The sequence below is a fragment of the Lissotriton helveticus genome, chromosome 12 (assembly GCF_964261635.1).
Source record: "Lissotriton helveticus chromosome 12, aLisHel1.1, whole genome shotgun sequence".
Taxonomy (NCBI): Eukaryota; Metazoa; Chordata; class Amphibia; order Caudata; family Salamandridae; genus Lissotriton; species Lissotriton helveticus.
The window spans coordinates 76,165,311-76,191,958 of NC_136073.1; the positions used below are offsets into that span (position 1 = coordinate 76,165,311).

General features: G+C 56.3%; 1 protein-coding gene across 2 annotated transcripts in view; it reads right to left on the reverse strand.

The window, feature by feature from the left end:
- Positions 1-26,360, reverse strand: part of EFNB3 (ephrin B3) — a 417,083-nt gene extending 390,723 nt beyond the window's left edge. Inside the window, exon 1 of one of the 2 annotated variants that reach the window (XM_078671092.1) lies at positions 25,638-26,360. In XM_078671092.1, coding sequence (XP_078527218.1) covers positions 25,638-25,804 — 167 coding nt within the window. In that variant the 5' untranslated portion in view covers positions 25,805-26,360. The remainder of the gene's footprint in view (positions 1-25,637) is intronic. The other variant, XM_078671091.1, reaches the window with a different exon arrangement.
- Positions 26,361-26,648: the final 288 nt, after the last annotated feature.

The following is a 26,648-nucleotide window of genomic DNA, read 5'->3' on the forward strand; positions in this document are numbered from 1 at the left end:
CTCTGTGGGGCCAAGTCACCCAGCCCTGTCTCTGTGGGCCAAGTCACCCAGCCCTGTCTCTCTGTGGGGCCAAGTCACCCAGCCCTGTCTCTCTGTAGGGCCAAGTCACCCAGCCCTGTCTCTCTGTGGGGCCAAGTCACCCAGCCCTGTCTCTCTGTGGGGCCAAGTCACCCAGCCCTGTCTCTGTGGGGCCAAGTCACCCAGCCCTGTGCCTCTGTAGGGCCAACTCACCCAGCCCTGTCTCTCTGTGGGGCCAAGTCACCCAGCCCTGTCTCTCTGTGGGGCCAAGTCACCCAGCCCTGTCTCTCTGTGGGGCCAAGTCACCCAGCCCTGTCTCTGTGGGGCCAAGTCACCCAGCCCTGTCTCTCTGTGGGGTCAAGTCACCCAGCCATGTCTCTCTGTGGGGCCAAGTCACCCAGCCCTGTCTCTCTATGGGGCCAAGTCACCCAGCCCTGTCTCTGTGGGGCCAAGTCACCCAGCCCTGTCTCTGTGGGGCCAAGTCACCCAGCCCTGTCTCTGTGGGGCCAAGTCACCCAGCCCTGTCTCTCTGTGGGGCCAAGTCACCCAGCCCTGTCTCTGTGGGGCCAAGTCACCCAGCCCTGTCTCTTTGTGGGGCCAAGTCACCCAGCCCTGTCTCTCTGTGGGGCCAAGTCACCCAGCCCTGTCTCTCTGTGGGGCCAAGTCACCCGGCCCTGTCCCTCTGTAGGGCCAAGTCACCCAGCCCTGTCTCTCTGTGGGGCCAAGTCACCCAGCCCTGTCTCTCTGTGGGGCCAAGTCACCCAGCCCTGTCTCTCTGTGGGGCCAAGTCACCCAGCCCTGTCTCTCTGTGGGGCCAAGTCACCCAGCCCTGTCTCTGTGGGGCCAAGTTACCCAGCCCTGTGCCTCTGTAGGGCCAAGTCACCCAGCCCTGTCTCTCTGTGGGGCCAAGTCACCCAGCCCTGTCTCTCTGTGGGGCCAAGTCACCCAGCCCTGTCTCTCTGTGGGGCCAAGTCACCCAGCCCTGTCTCTGTGGGGCCAAGTCACCCAGCCCTGTCTCTCTGTGGGGTCAAGTCACCCAGCCATGTCTCTCTGTGGGGCCAAGTCACCCAGCCCTGTCTCTCTATGGGGCCAAGTCACCCAGCCCTGTCTGTGTGGGGCCAAGTCACCCAGCCCTGTCTCTGTGGGGCCAAGTCACCCAGCCCTGTCTCTGTGGGGCCAAGTCACCCAGCCCTGTCTCTGTGGGGCCAAGTCACCCAGCCCTGTCTCTGTGGGGCCAAGTCACCCAGCCCTGTCTCTGTGGGGCCAAGTCACCCAGCCCTGTCTCTGTGGGGCCAAGTCACCCAGCCCTGTCTCTCTATGGGGCCAAGTCACCCGGCCCTGTCTCTGTGGGGCCAAGTCACCCAGCCCTGTCTCTCTATGGGGCCAAGTCACCCGGCCCTGTCCCTCTGTGGGGCCAAGTCACCCAGCCCTGTCTCTGTGGGGCCAAGTCACCCAGCCCTGTCTCTGTGGGGCCAAGTCACCCAGCCCTGTCTCTGTGGGGCCAAGTCACCCAGCCCTGTCTCTGTGGGGCCAAGTCACCCAGCCCTGTCTCTGTGGGGCCAAGTCACCCAGCCCTGTCTCTGTGGGGCCAAGTCACCCAGCCCTGTCTCTCTATGGGGCCAAGTCACCCGGCCCTGTCTCTCTGTGGGGCCAAGTCACCCAGCCCTGTCTCTGTGGGGCCAAGTCACCCAGCATTGTCTCTGTGGGGCCAAGTCACCCAGCCCTGTCTCTCTGTGGGGCCAAGTCACCCAGCCCTGTCTCTCTGTGGGGCCAAGTCACCCAGCCCTGTCTCTCTGTGGGGCCAAGTCACCCAGCCCTGTCCCTCTGTGGGGCCAAGTCACCCAGCCCTGTCTCTCTGTGGGGCCAAGTCACCCAGCCCTGTCTCTCTGTGGGGCCAAGTCACCCAGCCCTGTCCCTCTGTGGGGCCAAGTCACCCGGCCCTGTCTCTCTGTGGGGCCAAGTCACCCAGCACTGTCTCTATGGGGCCAAGTCACCCGGCCCTGTCCCTCTGTGGGGCCAAGTCACCCAGCACTGTCTCTATGGGGCCAAGTCACCCAGCACTGTCTCTATGGGGCCAAGTCACCCAGCCCTGTCCCTCTGTGGGGCCAAGTCACCCAGCCCTGTCCCTCTGTGGGGCCAAGTCACCCGGCCCTGTCTCTCTGTGGGGCCAAGTCACCCAGCACTGTCTCTCTGTGGGGCCAAGTCACCCAGCACTGTCCCTCTGTGGGACCAAGTCACCCAGCCCTGTCTCTGTGGGGCCAAGTCACCCAGCCCTGTCCCTCTGTGGGGCCAAGTCACCCAGCCCTGTCTCTCTATGGGGCCAAGTCACCCGGCCCTGTCTCTCTGTGGGGCCAAGTCACCCGGCCCTGTCCCTCTGTGGGGCCAAGTCACCCAGCCCTGTCTCTGTGGGGCCAAGTCACCCAGCCCTGTCTCTGTGGGGCCAAGTCACCCAGCCCTGTCTCTGTGGGGCCAAGTCACCCAGCCTTGTCTCTCTAAGGGGCCAAGTCACCCAGCCCTGTCTCTGTGGGGCCAAGTCACCCAGCCCTGTCTCTGTGGGGCCAAGTCACCCAGCCCTGTCTCTCTATGGGGCCAAGTCACCCGGCCCTGTCTCTCTGTGGGGCCAAGTCACCCAGCCCTGTCTCTGTGGGGCCAAGTCACCCAGCCCTGTCTCTGTGGGGCCAAGTCACCCAGCCCTGTCTCTGTGGGGCCAAGTCATCCAGCCCTGTCTCTCTATGGGGCCAAGTCACCCGGCCCTGTCTCTCTGTGGGGCCAAGTCACCCGGCCCTGTCCCTCTGTGGGGCCAAGTCACCCAGCCCTGTCTCTGTGGGGCCAAGTCACCCAGCCCTGTCTCTGTGGGGCCAAGTCACCCAGCCCTGTCTCTGTGGGGCCAAGTCACCCAGCCCTGTCTCTGTGGGCCAAGTCACCCAGCCCTGTCTCTCTATGGGGCCAAGTCACCCGGCCCTGTCTCTCTGTGGGGCCAAGTCACCCAGCCCTGTCTCTCTGTGGGGCCAAGTCACCCAGCCCTGTCTCTCTGTGGGGCCAAGTCACCCAGCCCTGTCTCTGTGGGACCAAGTCACCCAGCCCTGTCTCTGTGGGGCCAAGTCACCCAGCCCTGTCTCTGTGGGGCCAAGTCACCCAGCCCTGTCTCTGTGGGGCCAAGTCACCCAGCCCTGTCTCTCTGTGGGGCCAAGTCACCCAGCCCTGTCGCTCTGTGGGGCCAAGTCACCCAGCCCTGTCGCTCTGTGGGGCCAAGTCACCCAGCCCTGTCTCTCTGTGGGGCCAAGTCACCCGGCCCTGTCCCTCTGTAGGGCCAAGTCACCCAGCCCTGTCTCTGTGGGGCCAAGTCACCCGGCCCTGTCCCTCTGTAGGGCCAAGTCACCCAGCCCTGTCTCTCTGTGGGGCCAAGTCACCCAGCCCTGTCTCTCTGTGGGGCCAAGTCACCCGGCCCTGTCCCTCTGTAGGGCCAAGTCACCCAGCCCTGTCTCTCTGTGGGGCCAAGTCACCCAGCCCTGTCTCTCTGTGGGGCCAAGTCACCCAGCCCTGTCTCTCTGTGGGGCCAAGTCACCCAGCCCTGTCTCTCTGTGGGGCCAAGTCACCCAGCCCTGTCTCTGTGGGGCCAAGTCACCCAGCCCTGTGCCTCTGTAGGGCCAACTCACCCAGCCCTGTCTCTCTGTGGGGCCAAGTCACCCAGCCCTGTCTCTCTGTGGGGCCAAGTCACCCAGCCCTGTCTCTCTGTGGGGCCAAGTCACCCAGCCCTGTCTCTGTGGGGCCAAGTCACCCAGCCCTGTCTCTCTGTGGGGTCAAGTCACCCAGCCATGTCTCTCTGTGGGGCCAAGTCACCCAGCCCTGTCTCTCTATGGGGCCAAGTCACCCAGCCCTGTCTCTGTGGGGCCAAGTCACCCAGCCCTGTCTCTGTGGGGCCAAGTCACCCAGCCCTGTCTCTGTGGGGCCAAGTCACCCAGCCCTGTCTCTCTGTGGGGCCAAGTCACCCAGCCCTGTCTCTGTGGGGCCAAGTCACCCAGCCCTGTCTCTTTGTGGGGCCAAGTCACCCAGCCCTGTCTCTCTGTGGGGCCAAGTCACCCAGCCCTGTCTCTCTGTGGGGCCAAGTCACCCGGCCCTGTCCCTCTGTGGGGCCAAGTCACCCAGCCCTGTCTCTCTGTGGGGCCAAGTCACCCAGCCCTGTCTCTCTGTGGGGCCAAGTCACCCAGCCCTGTCTCTCTGTGGGGCCAAGTCACCCAGCCCTGTCTCTCTGTGGGGCCAAGTCACCCAGCCCTGTCTCTGTGGGGCCAAGTCGCCCAGCCCTGTGCCTCTGTAGGGCCAAGTCACCCAGCCCTGTCTCTCTGTGGGGCCAAGTCACCCAGCCCTGTCTCTCTGTGGGGCCAAGTCACCCAGCCCTGTCTCTCTGTGGGGCCAAGTCACCCAGCCCTGTCTCTGTGGGGCCAAGTCACCCAGCCCTGTCTCTCTGTGGGGCCAAGTCACCCAGCCCTGTCTCTCTGTGGGGCCAAGTAACCCAGCCCTGTCTCTCTGTGGGGCCAAGTCACCCAGCCCTGTCTCTCTGTGGGGCCAAGTCACCCAGCCCTGTCTCTGTGGGGCCAAGTCGCCCAGCCCTGTGCCTCTGTAGGGCCAAGTCACCCAGCCCTGTCTCTCTGTGGGGCCAAGTCACCCAGCCCTGTCTCTCTGTGGGGCCAAGTCACCCAGCCCTGTCTCTCTGTGGGGCCAAGTCACCCAGCCCTGTCTCTGTGGGGCCAAGTCACCCAGCCCTGTCTCTCTGTGGGGTCAAGTCACCCAGCCATGTCTCTCTGTGGGGCCAAGTCACCCAGCCCTGTCTCTGTGGGGCCAAGTCACCCAGCCCTGTCTCTGTGGGGCCAAGTCACCCAGCCCTGTCTCTGTGGGGCCAAGTCACCCAGCCCTGTCTCTGTGGGGCCAAGTCACCCAGCCCTGTCTCTCTATGGGGCCAAGTCACCCGGCCCTGTCTCTGTGGGGCCAAGTCACCCAGCCCTGTCTCTCTATGGGGCCAAGTCACCCGGCCCTGTCCCTCTGTGGGGCCAAGTCACCCAGCCCTGTCTCTGTGGGGCCAAGTCACCCAGCCCTGTCTCTGTGGGGCCAAGTCACCCAGCCCTGTCTCTGTGGGGCCAAGTCACCCAGCCCTGTCTCTGTGGGGCCAAGTCACCCAGCCCTGTCTCTGTGGGGCCAAGTCACCCAGCCCTGTCTCTGTGGGGCCAAGTCACCCAGCCCTGTCTCTGTGGGGCCAAGTCACCCAGCCCTGTCTCTGTGGGGCCAAGTCACCCAGCCCTGTCTCTCTATGGGGCCAAGTCACCCGGCCCTGTCTCTCTGTGGGGCCAAGTCACCCAGCCCTGTCTCTGTGGGGCCAAGTCACCCAGCATTGTCTCTGTGGGGCCAAGTCACCCAGCCCTGTCTCTCTGTGGGGCCAAGTCACCCAGCCCTGTCTCTCTGTGGGGCCAAGTCACCCAGCCCTGTCTCTCTGTGGGGCCAAGTCACCCAGCCCTGTCCCTCTGTGGGGCCAAGTCACCCAGCCCTGTCTCTCTGTGGGGCCAAGTCACCCAGCCCTGTCTCTCTGTGGGGCCAAGTCACCCAGCCCTGTCCCTCTGTGGGGCCAAGTCACCCGGCCCTGTCTCTCTGTGGGGCCAAGTCACCCAGCACTGTCTCTATGGGGCCAAGTCACCCGGCCCTGTCCCTCTGTGGGGCCAAGTCACCCAGCACTGTCTCTATGGGGCCAAGTCACCCAGCACTGTCTCTATGGGGCCAAGTCACCCAGCCCTGTCCCTCTGTGGGGCCAAGTCACCCAGCCCTGTCCCTCTGTGGGGCCAAGTCACCCGGCCCTGTCTCTCTGTGGGGCCAAGTCACCCAGCACTGTCTCTCTGTGGGGCCAAGTCACCCAGCACTGTTCCTCTGTGGGACCAAGTCACCCAGCCCTGTCTCTGTGGGGCCAAGTCACCCAGCCCTGTCCCTCTGTGGGGCCAAGTCACCCAGCCCTGTCTCTCTATGGGGCCAAGTCACCCAGCCCTGTCTCTCTGTGGGGCCAAGTCACCCAGCCCTGTCTCTCTGTGGGGCCAAGTCACCCAGCCCTGTCTCTGTGGGGCCAAGTCACCCAGCCCTGTCTCTGTGGGGCCAAGTCACCCAGCCCTGTCTCTCTGTGGGGCCAAGTCACCCAGCCCTGTCCCTCTGTGGGGCCAAGTCACCCGGCCCTGTCTCTCTGTGGGGCCAAGTCACCCAGCACTGTCTCTATGGGGCCAAGTCACCCGGCCCTGTCCCTCTGTGGGGCCAAGTCACCCAGCACTGTCTCTATGGGGCCAAGTCACCCAGCACTGTCTCTATGGGGCCAAGTCACCCAGCCCTGTCCCTCTGTGGGGCCAAGTCACCCAGCCCTGTCCCTCTGTGGGGCCAAGTCACCCGGCCCTGTCTCTCTGTGGGGCCAAGTCACCCAGCACTGTCTCTCTGTGGGGCCAAGTCACCCAGCACTGTTCCTCTGTGGGACCAAGTCACCCAGCCCTGTCCCTCTGTGGGGCCAAGTCACCCAGCCCTGTCTCTCTGTGGGGCCAAGTCACCCAGCCCTGTCTCTCTGTGGGGCCAAGTAACCCAGCCCTGTCTCTCTGTGGGGCCAAGTCACCCAGCCCTGTCTCTCTGTGGGGCCAAGTCACCCAGCCCTGTCTCTGTGGGGCCAAGTCGCCCAGCCCTGTGCCTCTGTAGGGCCAAGTCACCCAGCCCTGTCTCTCTGTGGGGCCAAGTCACCCAGCCCTGTCTCTCTGTGGGGCCAAGTCACCCAGCCCTGTCTCTCTGTGGGGCCAAGTCACCCAGCCCTGTCTCTGTGGGGCCAAGTCACCCAGCCCTGTCTCTCTGTGGGGTCAAGTCACCCAGCCATGTCTCTCTGTGGGGCCAAGTCACCCAGCCCTGTCTCTCTATGGGGCCAAGTCACCCAGCCCTGTCTCTGTGGGGCCAAGTCACCCAGCCCTGTCTCTGTGGGGCCAAGTCACCCAGCCCTGTCTCTGTGGGGCCAAGTCACCCAGCCCTGTCTCTGTGGGGCCAAGTCACCCAGCCCTGTCTCTGTGGGGCCAAGTCACCCAGCCCTGTCTCTGTGGGGCCAAGTCACCCAGCCTTGTCTCTCTAAGGGGCCAAGTCACCCAACTCTGTCTCTCTGTGGGGCCAAGTCACCCGGCCCTGTCTCTGTGGGGCCAAGTCACCCAGCACTGTCTCTGTGGGGCCAAGTCACCCAGCCCTGTCTCTCTATGGGGCCAAGTCACCCGGCCCTGTCTCTCTGTGGGGCCAAGTCACCCAGCCCTGTCTCTGTGGGGCCAAGTCACCCAGCCCTGTCTCTGTGGGGCCAAGTCACCCAGCACTGTCTCTGTGGGGCCAAGTCACCCAGCCTTGTCTCTCTATGGGGCCAAGTCACCCAGCCCTGTCTCTCTATGGGGCCAAGTCACCCAGCCCTGTCTCTCTATGGGGCCAAGTCACCCAGCCCTGTCTCTGTGGGGCCAAGTCACCCAGCCCTGTCTCTCTATGGGGCCAAGTCACCCGGCCCTGTCTCTCTGTGGGGCCAAGTCACCCGGCCCTGTCCCTCTGTGGGGCCAAGTCACCCAGCCCTGTCCCTCTGTGGGGCCAAATCACCCAGCCCTGTCTCTCTGTGGGGCCAAGTCACCCAGCCCTGTCTCTCTGTGGCGCCAAGTCACCCAGCCCTGTCTCTCTGTGGGGCCAAGTCACCCGGCCCTGTCTCTCTGTGGGGCCAAGTCACCCAGCCCTGTCTCTGTGGGGCCAAGTCACCCAGCCCTGTCTCTCTGTGGGGCCAAGTCACCCGGCCCTGTCTCTCTGTGGGGCCAAGTCACCCAGCCCTGTCTCTGTGGGGCCAAGTCACCCAGCCCTGTCTCTCTGTGGGGCCAAGTCACCCAGCCCTGTCTCTCTGTGGGGCCAAGTCACCCAGCCCTGTCTCTGTGGGGCCAAGTCACCCAGCCCTGTCTCTCTGTGGGGCCAAGTCACCCAGCCCTGTCTCTTTGTGGGGCCAAGTCACCCAGCACTGTCTCTCTGTGGGGCCAAGTCACCCGGCCCTGTCTCTCTGTGGGGCCAAGTCACCCAGCCCTGTCTCTGTGGGGCCAAGTCACCCAGCCCTGTCTCTCTGTGGGGCCAAGTCACCCAGCCCTGTCTCTCTGTGGGGCCAAGTCACCCAGCCCTGTCTCTGTGGGGCCAAGTCACCCAGCCCTGTCTCTCTGTGGGGCCAAGTCACCCAGCCCTGTCTCTTTGTGGGGCCAAGTCACCCAGCCCTGTCTCTCTGTGGGGCCAAGTCACCCAGCCCTGTCTCTTTGTGGGGCCAAGTCACCCAGCACTGTCTCTCTGTGGGGCCAAGTCACCCAGCCCTGTCTCTGTGGGGCCAAGTCACCCAGCCCTGTCTCTGTGGGGCCAAGTCACCCAGCCCTGTCTCAGTGGGGCCAAGTCACCCAGCACTGTCTCTGTGGGGCCAAGTCACCCAGCCCTGTCTCTCTGTGGCGCCAAGTCACCCAGCCCTGTCTCTGTGGGGCCAAGTCACCCAGCCCTGTGCCTCTGTGGGGCAAGTCACCCAGCATTGTCTCTCTATGGGGCCAAGTCTCCCAGCCCTGTCTCTCTGTGGGGCCAAGTCACCCAGCCCTGTCTCTCTGTGGGGCCAAGTCACCCAGCCCTGTCTCTCTGTGGGGCCAAGTCACCCAGCCCTGTCTCTGTGGGGCCAAGTCACCCAGCCCTGTCTCTGTGGGGCCAAGTCACCCAGCCCTGTCTCTGTGGGGCCAAGTCACCCAGCACTGTCTCTGTGGGGCCAAGTCACCCAGCCCTCTCTTTCTGTGGGGCCAAGTCACCCAGCCCTGTCTCTGTGGGGCCAAGTCACCCAGCCCTGTCTTTCTGTGGGGCCAAATCACCCAGTACTGTCTCTGTGGGGCCAAGTCACCCAGCCTTGTCTCTCTGTGGGGCCAAGTCACCCAGCCCTGTCTCTGTGGGGCCAAGTCACCCAGCCCTGTCTCTGTGGGGCCAAGTCACCCAGCCCTGTCTCTGTGGGGCCAAGTCACCCAGCCCTGTCTCTGTGGGGCCAAGTCACCCACCCCTGTCTCTCTGTGGGGCCAAGTCACCCAGCCCTGTGCCTCTGTGGGGCAAGTCACCCAGCATTGTCTCTCTATGGGGCCAAGTCACCCAGCCCTGTCTCTCTGTGGGGCCAAGTCACCCAGCCCTGTCTCTCTATGGGGCCAAGTCACCCAGCCCTGTCTCTCTGTGGGGCCAAGTCACCCAGCTCTGTCCCTCTGTGGGGCCAAGTCACCCGGCCCTGTCTCTCTGTGGGGCCAAGTCACCCAGCCCTGTCTCTCTGTGGGGCCAAGTCACCCGGCCCTGTCTCTCTGTGGGGCCAAGTCACCCAGCATTGTCTCTGTGGGGCCAAGTCACCCAGCCTTGTCTCTCTGTGGGGCCAAGTCACCCAGCCCTGTCTATGTGGAGCCAAGTCACCCAGCCCTGTCTCTCTGTGGGGCCAAGTCACCCAGCCCTGTCTCTCTGTGGGGCCAAGTCACCCAGCCCTGTCTCTCTGTGGGGCCAAGTCACCCGGCCCTGTCTCTCTGTGGGGCCAAGTCACCCAGCCCTGTCTCTGTGGGGCCAAGTCACCCAGCCCTGTCTCTGTGGGGCCAAGTCACCCAGCCCTGTCTCTGTGGGGCCAAGTCACCCAGCACTGTCCCTCTGCGGGGCCAAGTCACCCGGCCCTGTCTCTCTGTGGGGCCAAGTCACCCAGCCCTGTCTCTCTGCGGGGCCAAGTCACCCGGCCCTGTCTCTCTGTGGGGCCAAGTCACCCGGCCCTGTCTCTCTGCGGGGCCAAGTCACCCAGCACTGTCCCTCTGCGGGGCCAAGTCACCCGGCCCTGTCTCTCTGTGGGGCCAAGTCACCCGGCCCTGTCTCTCTGTGGGGCCAAGTCACCCAGCCCTGTCTCTCTGTGGGGCCAAGTCACCCAGCCCTGTCTCTGTGGGGCCAAGTCACCCGGCCCTGTCTCTCTGTGGGGCCAAGTCACCCGGCCCTGTCTCTCTGCGGGGCCAAGTCACCCGGCCCTGTCTCTCTGTGGGGCCAAGTCACCCAGCACTGTCCCTCTGCGGGGCCAAGTCACCCGGCCCTGTCTCTCTGTGGGGCCAAGTCACCCAGCCCTGTCTCTCTGTGGGGCCAAGTCACCCAGCCCTGTCTCTGTGGGGCCAAGTCACCCAGCCCTGTCTCTCTGTGGGGCCAAGTCACCCAGCCCTGTCTCTCTGTGGGGCCAAGTCACCCAGCCCTGTCTCTCTGTGGGGCCAAGTCACCCAGCCCTGTCTCTCTATGGGGCCAAGTCACCCAGCACTGTCTCTCTGTGGGGCCAAGTCACCCGGCCCTGTCTCTCTGTGGGGCCAAGTCACCCAGCCCTGTCTCTCTATGGGGCCAAGTCACCCAGCCCTGTCTCTGTGGGGCCAAGTCACCCAGCCCTGTGTCTCTGTGGGGCCAAGTCACCCAGCCCTGTCTCTCTGTGGGGCCAAGTCACCCAGCCCTGTCTCTCTATGGGGCCAAGTCACCCGGCCCTGTCTCTCTATGGGGCCAAGTCACCCAGCCCTGTCTCTCTGTGGGGCCAAGTCACCCAGCCCTGTCTCTCTGTGGGGCCAAGTCACCCAGCCCTGTCTCTGTGGGGCCAAGTCACCCAGCCCTGTCTCTCTGTGGGGCCAAGTCACCCAGCCCTGTCCCTCTGTGGGGCCAAGTCACCCAGCCCTGTCTCTCTGTGAGGCCAAGTCACCCAGCCCTGTCTCTCTGTGGGGCCAAGTCACCCAGCCCGGTCTCTCTGTGGGGCCAAGTCACCCAGCCCTGTCTCTGTGGGGCCAAGTCACCCAGCCCTGTCTCTGTGGGGCCAAGTCACCCAGCCCTGTCTCTCTGTGGGGCCAAGTCACCCAGCCCTGTGCCTCTGTGGGGCCAAGTCACCCGGCCCTGTCTCTCTATGGGGCCAAGTCACCCGGCCCTGTCTCTCTATGGGGCCAAGTCACCCAGCCCTGTCTCTGTGGAGCCAAGTCACCCAGCCCTGTCTCTCTGTGGGGCCAAGTCACCCGGCCCTGTCTCTCTGTGGGGCCAAGTCACCCAGCCCTGTCTCTCTATGGGGCCAAGTCACCCAGCACTGTCTCTGTGGAGCCAAGTCACCCAGCCCTGTCTCTGTGGGGCCAAGTCACCCGGCCCTGTCTCTCTGTGGGGCCAAGTCACCCAGCCCTGTCTCTTTGTGGGGCCAAGTCACCCAGCCCTGTCTCTCTGTGGGGCCAAGTCACCGAGCCCTGTCTCTCTGTGGGGCCAAGTCACCCAGCCCTGTCTCTCTGTGGGGCCAAGTCACCCAGCCCTGTCTCTGTGGGGCCAAGTCACCCAGCCCTGTCTCTCTGTGGGGCCAAGTCACCCAGCCCTGTCTCTGTGGGGCCAAGTCACCCAGCCCTGTCTCTGTGGGGCCAAGTCACCCAGCCCTGTCTCTCTGTGGGGCCAAGTCACCCAGCCCTGTGCCTCTGTGGGGCCAAGTCACCCAGCCCTGTCTCTCTGTGGGGCCAAGTCACCCGGCCCTGTCTCTGTGGAGCCAAGTCACCCAGCCCCGTCTCTTTGTGGGGCCAAGTCACCCAGCCCTGTCTCTCTGTGGGGCCAAGTCACCCAGCCCTGTGCCTCTGTGGGGCCAAGTCACCCGGCCCTGTCTCTCTGTGGGGCCAAGTCACCCAGCCCTGTCTCTGTGGGGCCAAGTCACCCAGCCCTGTCTCTCTGTGGGGCCAAGTCACCCAGCCCTGTCTCTCTGTGGGGCCAAGTCACCCAGCCCTGTCTCTCTGTGGGGCCAAGTCACCCAGCCCTGTCTCTCTGTGGGGCCAAGTCACCCAGCCCTGTCTCTCTGTGGGGCCAAGTCACCCAGCCCTGTCTCTGTGGAGCCAAGTCACCCAGCCCTGTCTCTCTGTGGGGCCAAGTCACCCAGCCCTGTCTCTCTGTGGGGCCAAGTCACCCAGCCCTGTCTCTCTGTGGGGCCAAGTCACCCAGCCCTGTCTCTCTGTGGGGCCAAGTCACCCAGCCCTGTGCCTCTGTGGGGCCAAGTCACCCGGCCCTGTCTCTCTATGGGGCCAAGTCACCCAGCCTTGTCTCTCTATGGGGCCAAGTCACCCAGCCCTGTCTCTCTGTGGGGCCAAGTCACCCAGCCCTGTCTCTCTGTGGGGCCAAGTCACTCGGCCCTGTCTCTCTGTGGGGCCAAGTCACCCGGCCCTGTCTCTCTGTGGGGCCAAGTCACCCAGCCCTGTCTATGTGGGGCCAAGTCACCCAGCCCTGTCTCTGTGGAGCCAAGTCACCCAGCCCTGTCTCTCTGTGGGGCCAAGTCACCCAGCCCTGTGCCTCTGTGGGGCCAAGTCACCCAGCCCTGTGCCTCTGTGGGGCCAAGTCACCCAGCCATGTCTCTCTGTGGGGCCAAGTCACCCAGCCCTGTCTCTCTGTGGGGCCAAGTCACCCAGCCCTGTCTCTGTGGAGCCAAGTCACCCAGCCCCGTCTCTTTGTGGGGCCAAGTCACCCAGCCCTGTCTATGTGGAGCCAAGTCACCCAGCCCTGTCTCTGTGGAGCCAAGTCACCCAGCCCTGTCTCTCTGTGGGGCCAAGTCACCCAGCCCTGTCTCTCTGTGGGGCCAAGTCACCCGGCCCTGTCTCTCTGTGGGGCCAAGTCACCCAGCCCTGTCACTCTGTGGGGCCAAGTCACCCAGCCCTGTGCCTCTGTGGAGCCAAGTCACCCAGCCCTGTGCCTCTGTGGGGCCAAGTCACCCAGCCCTGTCTCTCTATGGGGCCAAGTCACCCAGCCCTGTCTCTCTGTGGAGCCAAGTCACCCGGCCCTGTCTCTCTGTGGGGCCAAGTCACCCGGCCCTGTCTCTCTGTGGGGCCAAGTCACCCAGCCCTGTCTCTCTATGGGGCCAAGTCACCCAGCATTGTCCCTCTGCGGGGCCAAGTCACCCAGCCCTGTCTCTCTGTGGGGCCAAGTCACCCAGCCTTGTCTCTCTGTGGGGCCAAGTCACCCAGCCCTGTCTCTGTGGGGCCAAGTCACCCAGCCCTGTCCCTCTGTAGGGCCAAGTCACCCAGCCTTGTCTCTCTGTGGGGCCAAGTCACCCAGCCCTGTCTCTGTGGGGCCAAGTCACCCAGCCCTGTCTCTGTGGGGCCAAGTCACCCAGCCCTGTCTCTGTGGGGCCAAGTCACCCAGCCCTGTCTCTGTGGGGCCAAGTCACCCAGCCCTGTCCCTCTGCGGGGCCAAGTCACCCAGACCTGTCTCTCTGCGGCCCCAAGCTCCTCAGACCTGATCTTTGTGCACCAAACTCCTCACATTGTCCATGTGCCTCCAGCTCCTAAGAGTCCAGGGTTCTGGGCGCTGTTTGAGGGGTGCCTCAAACCCCTCACACGTCTATCCATTCCAAGCTCTTCTCACTGTCAGCCAGAGTGAATCAAGCCACGCAAATGCCCTCTTCATGGGTCTAAGCTCCTCACGGTGTCTTTCACATGCAACACGCTAACTCCATTATCCTTCTATAGAGGCCAATCTCCTCACATGGTCTGTCTAGTGGTCCCAAAGCTTCTCACACTGTCTTTCAACACACAACAAGCCGGTCACAGTATATGCATGTTTCACAAACCCCTCACACTGCCTGTCCCAGGCATGCTCAGGAAGGGGATCATGAGCGGCCTGAAACTCTGGCAAGGGAGGCATCTCCTCCCTAAAACACACCAATGAGGGACAGGTATCTCTGTTTCAAGGACGAGCTTGTCGAAGCCATCCTAATTACCATATCCGGGAGGATCACTTCGCCCTCTTACCCCGAACACCTTCATATAACCTCTTCTTCTGCCCAGCATATGGCGAAATTCGGAAGTGCTGGATTACCCCACTTTGCAAGAACTTGGGCTTTAGGCACTGTGCTCTCGCCCTTAGAGTCTTAACTTATGATACTACCTCCCCCCCCCATTGTCTTCGCTGTTTCCAGGTTTCTTCTCGGTATGTGGAGGAGAAGATCCGTGATAATCCACAAGGACTAAGGGACGGCCGCTTCCATTTACAACTATTACTTTGATATCTACTGTTTAATAACCTTTTAACTCGATGTATTTATATTTTAACATTGTCCTTGTATATATTTTATTGCACTTTTATGGTCTATGACCGAAATAAAGTTATCAAAGTAAGTAACCAACTGGTATAGAAGGTAAAAAGGGGTGACTGACAAAAACAAAGTGAAAGAAAATGTAAAAGGAAGGCAACTGGCTCTGTTAGGCGGGTTTTCTATTTAATTTCGACTTACTTAGCAGCCATGACCCACATGTTTCGGTCTTTTTCAAACTTTTCATTGCAGCGTAGCTGACCTGCTTCAGGCCGTGTGAAGCCAATACACCATCTTTGAAGCAAGACACCCACCGAGCAGTGCAACCCTCCAATGAAAGGCTGATAATCATGCAGCAGAATACTGTTTCTGCAAGGGGTGGCAAAATATCACATAAAGTTAAACGGCTTCAGGATGAGGATATCGCAAAAAAAAGAGAGAGAGAAGAGGGGAGGATAAAAGTTCAGCTATCAAAACATTTTATCAGTGCCCTGTCCTCCGGCTCTTGGTGGGCGGCAAGAAAAATATGAGTGTGACTCATCCTCGTAAAATGGAAAACAGTTATTGTTGGGAATTTGTGACGGTTGTCAACAATGGCAGCAGTTACAGTGATTTCAAGGCTTGCTTTGCAGCACCCTACGGGCTGAGATCCAACTTCAGTCTGGAAAGGCACTGCCAGGTCACAGCGCATCATGGCGAAGGGCGCGCGCTCTGTAACTAATCTGAAATTTTTTGCTATTAATGCTGATGTTTCGCTGAGATGTTTCGATAAAGGCCCTACCACAAACATTGCAGCCTACCAAAGACGGTTCAATCAGTCAATATGTAAGAAAAAAAACACACACACTCCGCAATACCAGGTGAAGCTCGAAGCACTGGGGGCATTTTGTGTACACAGTCAAAGTATCTTTTAGACTCCAGATTTAATTCCAAGCTTCCCAGTTATCAATGAAATTTGCAAAAAAATAATCAGTTTGTGCAGAAAAATTGATCCATTTCAACTAACAAAACCTAGTTCCCCTTTAACTCCTACCCCCTCCCCAAACCTGATGTTTAACATAGCATGGCACAATTCACTAACTTTTCACAAACCCCCCAAAAATTTTTACAGTAGTTAGTAGGCCTCCGGATTTTGTGTTTTTAACCCACTAATCTCATGATTTGGGCAACTAGGTGTTTCCCCAAAAGGCGTGACTATTTGGCTTTCGGAGGCAGCAACTTTACATTGCGGCGCCCATAAAACTGTGTTTATTTGTAAGGTGGTCCAGTTTGTTTTTAGTGACTTTCTCTGGGAGCCCCAAAATACATCACCCTTTCAGCGCACTGACCCCATAGTTTTGTGATAAGACTCAACAAGCATTGGCAAAGCCAATAGGTCTCGACTTTGAGAACTATTTGCTTTGTCAATGGTTTCAGCTATGCTGCAGAGCATCCCTGATAATGTGCCACATGACTAAAGGATGCAAAATAATAATAATAATAATAATTTTGTAGGTGCACGCCTAGAAAATGATGCATGTTTTTTTTTCTTTTCAGTAACCAATCTAAGTTGGATGGATAATTAAAAAAGAAAAAAAACATGTTTTTTTCAAAAGTGGGTGGAGTGTGGAAGCAATGCAGGGAAGGGTGGAGGAGGAAGCAACAAGGGTGGTGGGCGAAAGCAACTCAGGGCTGGGATGGATGCCGAAGCAACACAGGGGTGCGCTCGAAAGAAGTTAATTCGCCATCAGTGGATGGTTAAAGCATCCCTGCTCCAGGGGATGGCCAAACTCATGAGGCGGAAGTAAAGCCCACACAAGACATCCAATAAGAAGCAATCAAATGAGTGACATTGAAGTCAACCAATGGGAGGCAACAGGCGGACTTTAAAACCCATTGTAAAATAACAATATGCCGCGCCACAAAACCTTAGGCAAGACCTAAAAGAGTATTGGAGGCCTTGGGGGAGCTGCCAAGAGCTGTTCTGCCCCATGAGAGCACCTCTCACAAGGATGGCAGGTTTCATCTTTGGAGTTTAAATTAGAGGTACTTCAGACATTGATGAACATGAAGCCAGCCTGCCACCCGAGAGCCAGCCAGGCCTAAAAAACATTCACACCCGACCCCACAGACCTGACCAGAAACCACGACCCCGGCGGCGCGTCTGAATTTCCTGGGATTTTTTTAAGTGAGAAAAATCGTGAAAGAAATAGGCAGGGCTGCGAGGCGACGTTTGTGACGACTGCTTCTGTGCACACAAACAAAGTGAAACGAGAGATTGTTAATTCATTCACGAAACGGGAAAAAACTTTTGCGAACTCTGTCGCCTCGCTTTGCAGCAAAGTCAATAATTACCTTGCACCCCACACACAGTGATAAAATAGCCTTCTGCTGGGGGAGTGGAGATGGGGGGAGGGGTGACCTCTGCATTGTAGCGGCCTGTTCCCCTGGTGTCGATTTGTGGATTTTCTTAGCAGGCAAAGTTACTCATTCACTCCCCTTTATTTTACGCCATCCTTACGTCCCCATGGGAAGGAACACGCACGGTGTTTACAGTCAAAGGAGACGTATAGTTTTCAGCAGCGAAATCTGGTATTCCCTCAGTTACTCATTAAAGGGACAGAAGACGAGCAGTGATTGGATGACCCGCCACCCTACTCCAAACATTGCACAGCCCAACACACACAATAGGGTGATGGGCTGGAAACCCCCCATTGTTTGCAGGCCGGGGAGGCACCCCCTGTATCTATGCTGGGTCAGCAGGGGGGGGGGGGGGGGCGCTTGGCCTGCTCCCCCTCTCAATGTCGAAGGGCGTGAGCCACGTACCCAGTACAGTTTGCATGGCCACGTAATGACGTCACCAGCGTTTACGTCACAGAGCCATCCAGGGTAGAATGCGAAAAAAGTTTTTTCCGCTTAGTGTAGGCGAAAATAGATGGCTGAGCGAAATGACTGTCAAGCTATTCCCAAACGCAGGTGGTGAACAAATAACAAAGCACTCCAATAACCACCTCGAATCATAACAAGGGACTGGATTGACGTCATCTGTTTGGCGCCCTGCAGGTGCCACCCTCTTCTTCCCATTTCTATTGGTCAATGCACTTAAGACAATTTAGTTTAGAAATAATGAACCAATCAGGAAACCAGTTTGAAGGCGTGCACTCTAATAGTATATATAAAAAACCCTATATTAACTAATATCCTTTTTTCACACTTTGTTTCCCCGTAAGGGCGATAATACAAATTTAATAACTAAAGAAAATGAAAATCTCCAGGGTTGGAAAATATAAAGTAGAAGACACTTTTTTTTTGTGGGGTCATATTCTGTTTCGGCAAACCCCTAAGGGGGGAGCAGACAGGGGAAATGAATGTTTGAGAACGATTGTGCCGGGGAAAGTGGTGGGCGGAGCCGGTACATTTTCTCATTTAAAGTAAATTGCACCGGGGCCTGAACACACTTGCTTTCTCTGGATTATTAACAGATGCTCCCCCAGCCCTCCCTAAAATAAAGGAGAAAAAAAGCGAGACCTTGTTAGGGCACATTCCAGAGTGGCCCTGACGGCTGCCTCTCTACCTGCAAGTCATTTAAAGTGAAACGCCAGTTCAGTCTGCAGACCCGCCCCTCCCCCACTGACAGACATTTAAATAAATAAAGGATATTCCACTTCTGGTAACAATTCCCTTCCTCGGGGAGAGGAAACGTAGAAAAAATCCCAGAAACTCCACAAATATTAAAAGTTTAAGCTCTTGGGGAGCGAGGGGTGACGGGGTATCTAAATACATATGCATGTTGTCTGTGTTTTGTTTCACGACCTGCAGTAAAATAAACTTAGGGACAAAGGAAAGCGCTCCCTGTGAGGGACAGGATGTGCCATGTTCAGCACGTTCCCTTTTTTTGAGAGCTTTATATTTGGGGGGGCTTTTGTCTGATTTTTTTTATGACATTTCCTAGGCTAGTCCCTTCTCTGAAAAAGAAACCCCCTTTGCCTCTCTCGCTAAGGTTTTTTGTCTCTAGTTGAAGAGACGGGGGAGTTGCATTTTTCCCCACACAAATACACCCCTGTTGGTGGTCGTGCGTGTTCGTTTTGATACAAATATTGCAGTTTTCAGGTGCGTCAGTTTTGTCAAAGGACACTGAAAGCAGCACTTTTCGGGAAAGTGTCTGTTTGTACAGACCAAAAAACAAGAAGCTAGACGCCATACTCGTGCAAAGGCTTAAGGGTGTTTTCCTACAGGGTGGCTTTTGTATTTTATTTTTAAAGCGTTTGACCCCTTGCTCTGACAACCGAGGCGCTTGCCTACCTGTTGTGAGCCAAGCGCGGGGTCTTCTTCAGGTGTCGCGTGGAAGGAGTGAGTATCTCACCCACTCTGCCCCATGCCAGGTGTAATGGTCCCACTCAGACCAGCGACCCCAGACTCCCCCTTGTCCGGATTGTCTCACACAAAGTGACAATGTCAGGCTGGAGCATCTCTCTCAGACCAGAGATGTCCCAGGCCAGGCTTGAGCATCTCACCAGGCCACAGAGCTCAGGCCCTCTCATGTCATGGTTGAATAACTTTCTCAGACCAGGGATCTCAGGCTCTCCCACACCAGGTTTGAGTATGTCACCCAGACCAGGGACATCAGGCTCTGTGTGTCTGGATTTAGTATCTCACCCAGACCAGAGATCTCAGGCTCTGTATATCTGGATTGAGTATCTCACCCAGACCAGGGATCTGAGGCTCTCTGTGTCTTAATTGAGTATCTCACCCAGACCAGGGATCTGAGGCTCTGTATATCTGGATTGAGTATCTCACCCAGACCAGGGATCTGAGGCTCTCTGTGTCTTGATAAGAGTATTTCACCCAGATTCGGGATGTCAGGCTCTCTGTGTCTGGATTGAGTATCTCACCCAGATTTGGGATCTCAGGCTCTCTGTGTCTGGATTGAGTATCTCACCCAGACCCGGGATCTCAGGCTCTCTGTGTCTGGATTGAGTATCTCACCCAGATTTGGGATCTCAGGCTCTCTGTGTCTGGATTGAGTATCTCACCCAGACCCGGGATCTCAGGCTCTCTGTGTCTGGATTGAGTATCTCACCCAGATTCGGGATCTCAGGCTCCCTGTGTCTGGATTGAGTATCTCACCCAGATACGGGATCTCAGGCTCTCTGTGTCCGGATTGAGTATCTCACCCAGATTCGGGATCTCAGGCTCTCTGTGTCTGGATTGAGTATCTCACCCAGACCAAAGATCTCAGGCTCTCCGTGTCTGGATTGAGTATCTCACCCAGACCACAGATCTCAGGCACTCTGTGTCTGGATTGAGTATCTCACCCAGACCCGGGATCTCAGGCTCTCCCACCTCAGGTCTGAGTATCTCACCCAGACCAGGGATCTCAGGCTCTCTGTGTCTGGATTGAGTATGTCACCCAGACCAGGGACATCAGGCTCTGTGTGTCTGGATTTAGTATCTCACCCAGACCAAAGATCTCAGGCTCTCTGTGTCTGGATTGAGTATCTCACCCAGATTTGGGATCTCAGGCTCTCTGTGTCTGGATTGAGTATCTCACCCAGATTTGGGATCTCAGGCTCTCTGTGTCTGGATTGAGTATCTCACCCAGATTTGGGATCTCAGGCTCTCTGTGTCTTAATTGAGTATCTCACCCAGACCAGGGATCTCAGGCTCTGTATATCTGGATTGAGTATCTCACCCAGACCAGGGATCTGAGGCTCTCTGTGTCTTGATAAGAGTATTTCACCCAGATTCGGGATGTCAGGCTCTCTGTGTCTGGATTGAGTATCTCACCCAGATTTGGGATCTCAGGCTCTCTGTGTCTGGATTGAGTATCTCACCCAGATTTGGGATCTCAGGCTCTCTGTGTCTGGATTGAGTATCTCACCCAGACCCGGGATCTCAGGCTCTCTGTGTCTGGATTGAGTATCTCACCCAGATTCGGGATCTCAGGCTCCCTGTGTCTGGATTTACGATCTCACCCAGACCAGGGATCTCAGGCTCTCTGTGTCTGGATTGAGTATCTCACCCAGACCAGGGATCTCAGGCTCTCTGTGTCTGGATTGAGTATGTCACCCAGACCAGGGACATCAGGCTCTGTGTGTCTGGATTTAGTATCTCACCCAGACCAGGGATCTCAGGCTTTGTATATCTGGATTGAGTATCTCACCCAGACCAGGGATCTCAGGCTCTCTGTGTCTGGATTGAGTATCTCACCCAGATTTGGGATCTCAGGCTCTCTGTGTCTGGATTGAGTATCTCACCCAGATTTGGGATCTCAGGCTCTCTGTGTCTGGATTGAGTATCTCACACAGATTCGGGATCTCAGGCTCTCTGTGTCTTGATTGAGTATCTCACCCAGACCCGGGATCTCAGGCTCTCTGTGTCTGGATTGAGTATCTCACCCAGATTCGGGATCTCAGGCTCCCTGTGTCTGGATTGAGTATCTCACCCAGATTCGGGATCTCAGGCTCTCTGTGTCCGGATTGAGTATCTCACCCAGATTCGGGATCTCAGGCTCTCTGTGTCTGGATTGAGTATCTCACCCAGATTCGGGATCTCAGGCTCCCTGTGTCTGGATTGAGTATCTCACCCAGATTCGGGATCTCAGGCTCCCTGTGTCTGGATTGAGTATCTCACCCAGATTCGGGATCTCAGGCTCTCTGTGTCCGGATTGAGTATCTCACCCAGATTCGGGATCTCAGGCTCTCTGTGTCTGGATTGAGTATCTCACCCAGATTCGGGATCTCAGGCTCCCTGTGTCTGGATTGAGTATCTCACCCAGACCTGGGATCTCAGGCTCTCTGTGTCTGGATTGAGAAACTCACCCAGACCCGGGATCTCAGGCTCTCTGTGTCTGGATTGAGTATCTCACCCAGACCCGGGATCTCAGGCACTCTGTGTCTGGATTGAGTATCTCACCCAGACCTGGGATCTCAGGCTCTCTGTGTCTGGATTGAGAAACTCACCCAGACCTGGGATCTCAGGCTCTCTGTGTCTGGATTGAGAAACTCACCCAGACCCGGGATCTCAGGCACTCTGTGTCTGGATTGAGTATCTCACCTAGACCCGGGATTTCAGGCACTCTGTGTCTGGATTGAGTATCTCACCCAGACCTGGGATCTCAGGCTCTCTGTGTCTGGATTGAGAAACTCACCCAGACCCGGGATCTCAGGCTCTCTGTGTCTGGATTGAGTATCTCACCCAGACCTGGGATCTCAGGCTCTCTGTGTCTGGATTGAGTATCTCACCCAGACCCGGGATCTCAGGCTCTCTGTGTCTGGATTGAGTATCTCACCCAGACCAGGGATCTCAGGCTCTCCCACCTCAGGTCTGAGTATCTCACCCAGACCAGGGATCTCAGGCTCTCCCGCCTCAGGTTTGAGTATCTCACCCAGACCTGGGGTCTCAGGTTCTCTGTGTCAGGTTTGAGTATCTCACCCAGCTTTGGGATCTCAGGCTCTCCATGTCTGGATTGAGTATCTCACCCAGACCAAAGATTTCAGGTTCTCTATGTCTGAATTGAGTATCTCACCCAGACCAGGGATCTCTAGTTCTGTTTTTTTATCCAGAGTGAACAGTTCACAAAGTCCAGAGAAGTTCTGGTGCCACTCAGCCCACAGGTCCTAGAGCGACCACCTGCCCCACATTAGTTAATACAGTTCAGAGACCCCCAGTTCTCCCACATTAGTACTTCGTTCAGACATTCAGCTGTCCCATGTGAGTATTTCAGTCCAGAAACCTCTTTCTCCAGTAGTATACAGCACAGAGACCGCCAGCTGTCCAAGAGTAGAGCATAGAGCCCAGAGACATCCAGCTGTCCACACGAGTAGTTCGTGGAGTACAGAGACACCCAGCTGTGTCCTGTGGGTGCGTCATATAGTCCAAAGACATCCAGCTGTCCCACCAATCCATTTACAAATATATACAGCCCAGAGGCAGTCAGCTGACCCACAAGAGTAGTGTATACAGCCCAGAGACCTCTGTCTGTCCAGCATGAATAGTTACCACAGTACAGAGACATCCATCTGTCCCTCATGAGTGCTTCATTCAGTCCAGAGACACCCAGTTGTCCCATGTGAATACTTCACACAGTCCAGAGACCTCTGCCTGGAGTAGTTCACACAGTACCCCTGTGAGCAGTGCATAAGTCCAGAGACCTCAAGCTGTGCCATGTAAGTGGGTTAGACAGCCGTGAGATGTGCAGCTGCCCCACAATGAGGGGTGAGTAGCTCATAGAGAGAGAGATACCAAGCAGCAGCCCCTTGAGCTTGTGAGGTGAGTAACCCCCCCCCCCCCCCCCGCCCAGAGACCTCCCTCTGTCCCAGGTGAGCTGGGAGCAGCCCACCCAGCCTGAAGCTCTCAGGGGACTCTGCCATGATGCAAGGTCACCCAGGTCTCTCTTCACACTGAATTCTGGGGGTTTAGCCCTGAAATTATAGTAAGGAAAAGCAAAACTACAAGTCCCAGAATGTTTCCAACGAAATGTTTGACCCTTTACAACATCCCCTGAAAACAGTGCCCCCCTTCAAGCGGTGAGCCATCGAAACAGACAAGTACACAATGCAAAGCGTAAAACAGGATTTTAACAGCTTGGAAGGGTCTTTTTATCCTCTCTGGAGGCAGCAGCTGGCATTCACAAAAGAAACTATGCGCAAGTCAGTGTCGTCTCCACTGCCTTTTCAGTGGGCACCTGACCAGCTTAAAGTGTGCCACTGACCCCAGACCCATACTGTACACCTGCAAAGCTGGGAACACACCTCCCTCCGCCTTCTCTACCTCAGCACCCGTTTGGGTGCAGATCTGATGCTTTTTGTGCTTTACTTCCATTGATAAAGCGTCTCATACCCCTGAGCGGCACCAAGGCGCATAGGATGGCAGAGAGCTTGTTGGTAGAGTGTGTCATTCCAGCATGGTCTGCGTGTGAGTACCGAGAAAGGTGCTCCACTGCTGTCTGAGGTCACTTGCTTCATTCATTCTAATCTCCTATTTTTCAATGTCTACAATCTCAAACCTGCCACTGAACCTTCATGGCTTCACCTCTCATCTTGCTAGCGTCCAGTGTCCACCGAAAAAGCAAATCGCGCAATAACCTGTGATGGAGAAAACACCTGCTCTTTGCTCCCTGTACCAAGAAAAATTAAGTCACATTCAACCCATAAACTTTTGTAGCTGTCCAGCAAGTCATATCTTTGACACTCGAGAATTTAAGGAATAGTTTTTAACCTGAGTACACAAGTTTGTTGATTCGAAGCCTATCTCGCTTCGATACACTTCAGTCACACCTTAAACGCTTTCTGTAGCGCTTTTGCCAATGATTGGATTACTTTGGCAGATCTGATAGTTTCGAACAGCAGGGATAATACTTGGGTCAACTTCGATGGCACGCTGGTCGATTCCTGTCGCAAGAAAACCATGTGATATTGATTCTTACAGCATGTTTTCTGATTTCTAAGGTGCTTTGATCAATTTCTGTACCTTACTGATCAACTTATCTAGCAGTCGGGTCAATTTCTTGAGCGCTATTCTACATTGGTCAATTTCTTTGCACTTGCCGATTCTTACAATAATTGGTTGGTTTGTGACTATTCCTGTAGCACTTTCAGAACTCCTCTAGCAGACTGATCAACTTCTTTGGTGTGTTTGGAGGTCACTTTGGTCAATTTCTCTTGCTGGTTAGGCAATATCTTTTTCACATTGCTATATTTCGGATGCACTCTTGAGAACAGCAGCCGTAGACAGGCCCCTCACCATCAGATCAGAACAAAGTGCATCTTCTCACATGCAGTAAGGCGTAACGGCAGCAGAATATATTGCCTTTGTTCAACAGAACGACTACAGTTTATTTTGAAAGCGTTGAGTGCTCGGATACCTGAGGGTTTAAGTGCCATAGACATCATGAAGCAACTATACTGATACAAAGGCTTTAGTAACTTTGGAAATTGACCAACCAACCTTTCGTCAGAAAGAGTACATTTAGAAATTGGCCGACATGCTACAGCAATTGAACAATATTCTACCCACCAGCCTGAACTAGAAACTGACCGACGTGCTATAGCAATCAAACAATCTTCTATCTAACAGCGTGAACTAGAAATAGACCGACGTGCTACAGCAATCAAACTATCTTCTATCTAACAGCGTGAACTAGAAATTGACCGACGTGCTACAGCAATCAAACAATCTTCTACCTACCAGCATGAACCAGAAATTGACCAAAGTACTGTCGCAATTGAACATTCCGAACAGTGTGAACTAGAAAATAGCAATCAAACAATCTTCTACCTCGCTTCGAGAACTAGAAATTGACCGACGTACTATAGCAATCGAACAATCTTCTAACTAACTGTGTGAACTAGAAATTGACCAACATGCGGTACCAATCGAAAAATTCACTACCTAGCTGCGTGAACTAGAAATTGATCAACATGCTATAGTAATCTAACAATCTTCTACCTACCAGCATGAACTAGAAATTGACCGACGTACTATAGCAATCGAACAATCTTCTAACTAACTGTGTGAACTAGAAATTGACCAACATGCAGTACCAATCGAAAATTCACCACCTAGCTGCATGAACTAGAAATTGATCAACATGCTATTGTAATCTAACAATCTTCTACCTACCAGCATGAACTAGAAATTGACCGATGTACTAAAGCAATCGAACAATCTTCTACGTACCAGCGTGAACTAGAAGTTGTCCAACGTACTATAGCAATCGAACAATCTTCTACGTACCAGCGTGAACTAGAAGTTGTCCAACGTACTATAGCAATCGAACAATCTTCTACGTACCAGCGTGAACTAGAAGTTGTCCAACGTACTATAGCAATCGAACAATCTACTGCCTACCTACGTGAACTAGAAATTGACTAACTTGCCGTAGAAGTAAGGCAACCTGCTATGGACCCAGTGCATTAGAAATCAGCCAACATGTTATAGAAACTGGGCCACCTGCTAGTTATGAACGCGCAATGTGCTCCAGGAGTCAAGCAATCTATAATAAAGCAGCGTGTTTCAGAAATCAAGCGATGCACTATCGAAAATGGCCATTTATTACAGAAGAAGAGGAAGGTGCTTGAGAAATGGTCCATCAGCTACAGGGTCAATACAAAGTGCTGTGGAGAAAGACCAGTTTGCTACAGAAATCGATAGAAGTGAAATAGAAAAAGGATCGGCTTTTAGAACAGTTTAGTTGGACTCAATAGGACTTTGCAAGATTTAAATTCTATTTTGGCCAACTTCTATGGAAGAAAAGTCCTTTTCCACTCACTCAGGTTTAAGAATATCCATGGTTGATCTATTTCTTTAGTGGATCAGTTGATCCTTTTTTAGAGAACTTTGATTTATTTGTGCAGCATTTCCATCAGTCAATTTCTAAAGTGCACTGAGCAACTCTATAACACGCTCTTCAGATTCTACAGCGCATCAGGGCATAATATCACCCATAAGAGAGTGTGGTCCACCTGAAAGCGCACTGAAGTAGCCACAAGGAGCATTGCAGCGCTTGACAAAACTTCCAGATGAAGAAGTGAATAAAGGGGACACTTACTTTTTGTTCTGCGTGTTCCAGTAGATGGGCTCCAGGCTGAGCGCCGAGACCAGGCACACCTCCAGCCAGGCGCACACCAGGGTGGCCAGGTACACCCCCCTCCAGGACCGCCACGGAGCCATCGCTGGGCCACCGCCGACCAGAGAAGTCACTTCCAAAATCCGCATGCCTTTTTCTTCAGAGAACGAGCGCTGGCTTCTTATTATCCTTCAGTGGCCCTTCGGGGCGACGCTCTCCTTCGAGCCCCTTCCAAAAAAATGCCAGAAACCGGGGGCTTGTACCATCTTCGCCGCGCCCCCCATGAACGGCAGGAAGAAAAGTTTGCACCCTGCCTTTCCCGGGCGCCTTTTTGAGGGGTGATTAAGTAGAGCAGGGGCTGGAGAAGGGAGGGAGGTGTACCCCCACTCTTCTACATGTCACTGGGTTGGGGGACTTCTTTTTGAGAAACTAACCTTGACGCATGTTCAGCCCCCCGCGCAATGGGGGGTCTGCTGTCGGGGTTCGGAGCCGCTGAAAGTTTTGGGGGTTCAAGGAGTCCGGCGGGACCCGGTTGGGTTCTGAGGCTGCGGGGGGACCCCAGGGTGCTGCGGCTGCACCCCCTCTCTCTCTGTCTCCTCTTGGGGTCCCCCCCAGGTGTCAGGGTGCGCTGCAGGGTGGGTGCCGGGGAGCCCTGACAGAGCGTGCCTTTCTCCGCTCCTCGGAGTTGCTTTGGGAGAGAGGAGTGAGTGTGTGTGTTTGGGGGGAGGTGTGGAGCGGGAGGGGGCGGGGGAGTGTTGAATAGAGGGAGCCGAGAGAGGGAGGGAGAGGCTGCACTCTGCCGGAGAGGAGGGACCAGGCGCGGGGAGGGGGGAGAGAGGGGGAGAAGGAAGGAAAGGGAGCTTGGAAGATGCGGAGGGAAGGATCCCGGAGCAGGCGAGTGAGAGAGTGGAAGAGGGAGTGAGAGAGAGGGCCGAGGGAGTGAGTGGAGGTGAGGGGGAACGAGTGAGAGCAGAGGGAAGGGAGAGAGAGCCA